Below are 4,218 nucleotides of genomic sequence, written 5' to 3'. Positions count from 1 at the left end.
AAGTGCTGAAAATTCCGAAATCGATATCGATCGCAGTCACGAACCTTGTTTGTAATTTAAGGATCGATAATGGTGAACGACTTTTGTCAAAGGCTGTACAAAATCGTACAGGTCGTCCCAATACGTATTTATATACGAAGCGATGCATACATACTTACATACGTGGATTCTGGACAGTGAATGGAAGTCCTAGTCATACGTCGATCTTCATGGACTTCTCGATGGAAACCGTGAGGTTTCTTTTTCTCTCCTCTGCGTCCCGCCGTCCTCTTCCCTAGATCCAGTCTGGCCTCTCTTTCTTCTTACTCCGGCCTTTCATTCACCGTCTTTATCCGACGCCCGCGATTTTCGTTCGCTCTCTACAGGCCTCACCGAGCATATCACATGACTCAAGGCATGTGGCCGACAGTTTACTACGGGATTTCGAACCGGTCGGTCGCTTCACAGAGTACTCCGAACGAACCGATCCTTGTGAACAAGCCGAAGTTGTAAAGAGGGAGCCTAATCACCGACATGGGGGCACACGCAAGAAGTATCAACGATACTCTCAAACTTGCGTCAACAATTAAAGGTACTGATTCTTTATTTCAGTTGCCTATTTTACATATTCCTCTGTCAAAAATTAGACAGTGCAATTGTTAAATGAATTATAACAAATTATATCTGAAATTGGTTGAGCAAAATATTTCATGTTCCGCAAATTGCACTGAATCACAGGTAGAACTCAACAGGTGTCAAGCTCTGTATATCGCGTTTCGTTTGTTACTTGTAGTACCGTAATAGTGTAGGGGTAGAGCTGTAGGTGTGAACGCACAAAAAATTTTGTTGGTTTTTCTAGCCGAGTGAACGTTATGGAATTGTGTGGCTTTGCGAAATGTGTTATAAAAACCAATTTGTATGGGTAGATCAAGCCGTAGTATCGATACTTTCTCTAAATACAAGTATTACTATGTATTCGATTTCACTTTGATGTAACACAAGTCGTGCTGGGTTTTTGCAAAATAAAAAACGGGATTTCTGAGTGAGATGAAATTTAATAAGATCTACACACAGTAGCATAACGGTACAAACAGGTAATCCAGGTTGTTGGTATAGAAAGGAAGCAAATATATGATCGCGGTGAACCGACGAATGAAACGCGGATATTGAAGATCGCGATGCCAAGGGAGTAGGATAGAAGCTGGTACGAGCAAGCACTGATAAAAATCTTAGATTCCATTAACCTGCCTCGATCAGCGAATATAATGGCTCTTCTATGTGCGGTTCGTATAATATGATAACACTACGTGTTACACTGTCATTTGAAACGAATAACTATCAACATGGTAATTGTTGTGACTTACAATTATAAACTATGGGTGAAGATACTGCCAAGCGTAATAACATTTCTTTACTTAATGATATTCTTGCCTTTTGTAAATTAATAATAAACGAGTAGACACTGCAACTACTGCAAAATCATATAAAAATTTGAATCAAATAGAATGGCCATAAATTCAACCACATATCGGTTATAGATATACGTATACAAAGTACGACGTACGTATTGTAGATTATTGGGTTTTATGAGTGCGTCATTTTTTACGTTTATCTACAGAGTAATGATATTTCAGTTGATATCGGTGACGTTTAACGTACGCCTCTCGTTTTTTTTTTATCACTTGAACTTTCATCCAGAGAATACTTCACTTTCAAATGCATGCGTTACAAGAAAGGAATCTTCTTGACACGTAATACTAATTGTAAGTGCACCTACTGGACTAGTTAATCCACACGGTGTTACTTACCGGAGAGTTAAACGCTTAAAAACAAGGCAACTTACGCGATATTCGTATCAGCGACACAGAAGCCTTTCAATGCTCTTTTTGCTTTATTGTGTAATAGCATGATCGAACAAATACTACGTGTCAAGTGAATCGTTGCCCCAAGATTTTGCATCACAGAATACAAAATTCTCTTGGTAAACGACACATAAACGACACATAAACGATCTTTAATCTTGCGTCATGTGGTTTTTTTTATTATAGTGGATAAACCCACTGAATGCTAAAGTACAAACAGAGGAACGATATGATTTTTAGTTATACGATTGTTTTATGTGTTTTATGTTTATGTCTTGAATGAAACAATATAATAAAATTTGCATTCATGTTACGCAGTGCATGTATGTAAAATTAGATAATTATATTTTTATTCATGTCAGTTTCACGTATTCTGAATTGCTTCGCTAAGATTGAGCTGTAGTAAATACAGTATAGCTCACCTCAGACCCTTCCATTTCCTGTTGAGCACGATTGTGGAATGTCATCAGGGTGGCGTACGTGCTCGAAAGGACGTCATCCGTAAGTTCTTACGAAGAGCGGAAGGTGTATGATGACGTCAATCATGTCAAACCATTAAACCTCTCGTCCTTCCCGCCTCTCATGCCCAAAAATGCATCCCTTGCGTAAAATACAAAAATGTGCCATCAGATATGCTTCCTCATATGTAATACATACATACACAGCACAAGAATCGAGTTTCGCAATATTCTACGGTCATTGACCACAAATTTATGTAACTCGAGCAATAATTACCGTATAAGCGTAAAATGATACGGAATTTTCGAGTGAAAGAATATCTTAGTTTCTATATTTCTCAAGCGTAAACATGCATTTTAAACATGAATACAAGAAAAATAAAAGAAAGTAAAGAATTCAGGAAAAGATTTTGAGATATGGCAGGTAACGAGGCCATCAGGATTTTTGTGAAAAAAAGTGCAAATTACGTTGTTTATTTTGTAAATTAGCATCCTGGAAGTATTCCACATTTTTAGTAGCTCATATTTATAAATAGATATATATATAAATGTATGTATGCATCTTCGTTGCAGATGAAGCATCAATAGCATCGTGGTCGACGACAGAAGAGCCTTTTAGTACCGAAGAAGAGGACGCGATAGTGACGTTGGTAGTAGTTGTAGCCGGTATCATTGTTGCTATAGTGATACTTTTTTCAATGGGATTATTTATCGACTGCAAGCATCAGTACGTAGAAACGATAGGCATATAATATTTAAGTAAAGTTCTTCCCATGAATTCTATTACGTATGACTTTCACGGTAACGGACAGAATAATACTTCATAAAATCGTTGCGAATAGAAGAATAAGTAATAAACTATTCTCAATAATTATAAAACAATTTTAAAGAGCGCGTTTATACGAAACTAAAAGAGAAAAGAGAGAAAATTTTACAAACATATGTTATTGATTGTATCTGATTTTGTTACAGGCAGAAGAATGCTCTAAACAAGAAGAAGTTGAAATTGAAAATGCCTCCGATTTCGCGAACGAGGAAAAGTCAAAAGGAAGATGTGAAGTCGTTGGCAGCGGACATGTGTCCGAACAGTGCTACCGACGCTGGATTTCGAACACGGGACGTGATAGTCTGACCAATTCATGATTGATACGTCTATCTTCAACCCGAATGAGAGCTCGCTATACTTGAATCGAGTTGTGAAAAAATTGGCAAAGTAAATTATAAACGCTTGTGTTTTTGCAACTGCGATAATACAGTTGATATATGGAAGAAAGAGTGCTCGCATCAATGACCTCGACTTAATACAGTGAACTGTCGTGTTTGAAGTAGGCGCAAAACTGCAAAAGCACACATAAGCTTCTTTTGCCAAGAAGCCTGTTTATACGCGTAAAACTGTGATTTACGTATCCCTATTTATGTATCAACAATTTATTGATATCCTTCGATCGTATCGATCGATTCGTATATGCAGTTAAAAATGTCTCTCTTCATGAACAAAGAAATTTCGTTCCAAAGTAATAGTTTTAAGATATAATACGTACACGAAGATCAACGATATGCGTTCAAACAACGATACTTGCTCAATTCAATTGGATTAAGTACGAAAATGGAAAAAAGTATGTGTGTCGACTAAAATAGGATTGTGTCTAGCGGTTTTCTAAAGTCTAGTCGTTCTTTCGGACTTGTAAAGTTTTGTCATACGATGAAACATCGCAACGTGTTAACAATAACTTCATCACCATTAACTGAATCGACTGGCAAATTATGAAATTCGAAAAAATACTGACTTTAACCGGAGTAGTAAGTCCACATATGTACGATATGTGAACGCGTCGGTATTCAATAGAAATTTTAGTATTATTTCGAGGACGTGTGTCTATTTATACGTAAATTACGTGTATATAGGAAAGTGATAATTG

At 37.0% G+C, this 4,218-nt stretch overlaps 1 protein-coding gene across 2 annotated transcripts; it reads left to right on the top strand.

Annotated features, from left to right (window-relative positions):
* Window positions 1-15: 15 nt before the first annotated feature.
* On the top strand, window positions 16-4,212 carry LOC108632072 (uncharacterized). Of its 2 annotated transcripts, none has more exons than XM_018036373.2 (3): window positions 16-571; window positions 2,873-3,026; window positions 3,272-4,212. In XM_018036373.2, the coding sequence occupies exons 1-3, from the start codon at window positions 514-516 to the stop codon at window positions 3,429-3,431; spliced, it is 372 nt and encodes a 123-aa protein (XP_017891862.1). In that variant the 5' UTR covers window positions 16-513; the 3' UTR covers window positions 3,432-4,212. The 2 variants fall into 2 exon arrangements, with proteins under 2 accessions (XP_017891862.1, XP_026675215.1); XM_026819414.1 differs by lacking the exon at window positions 16-571 and adding an exon at window positions 585-1,262.
* Window positions 4,213-4,218: the final 6 nt, after the last annotated feature.

This window comes from Ceratina calcarata, unplaced genomic scaffold (genome assembly GCF_001652005.2).
Source record: "Ceratina calcarata isolate Rehan_Ccalc_2016 unplaced genomic scaffold, ASM165200v1 scaffold151.2, whole genome shotgun sequence".
NCBI classification, from domain to species: domain Eukaryota; kingdom Metazoa; phylum Arthropoda; class Insecta; order Hymenoptera; family Apidae; genus Ceratina; species Ceratina calcarata.
The sequence above is the reverse complement of the archived record's forward strand: the minus strand, read 5'-3'. Positions and strand labels throughout refer to the sequence as shown.

Bases quoted from the DNA above. Each gene is read 5' to 3' on its own strand.
- LOC108632072 (XM_018036373.2), top strand. From the start codon at position 514: ATGGGGGCACACGCAAGAAGTATCAACGATACTCTCAAACTTGCGTCA. The intron at 572-2,872 runs GTACTGATTCTT...TCTTCGTTGCAG, and splicing joins ACTTGCGTCAACAATTAAAG to ATGAAGCATCAATAGCATCG. The intron at 3,027-3,271 runs GTACGTAGAAAC...ATTTTGTTACAG, and splicing joins TTTATCGACTGCAAGCATCA to GCAGAAGAATGCTCTAAACA.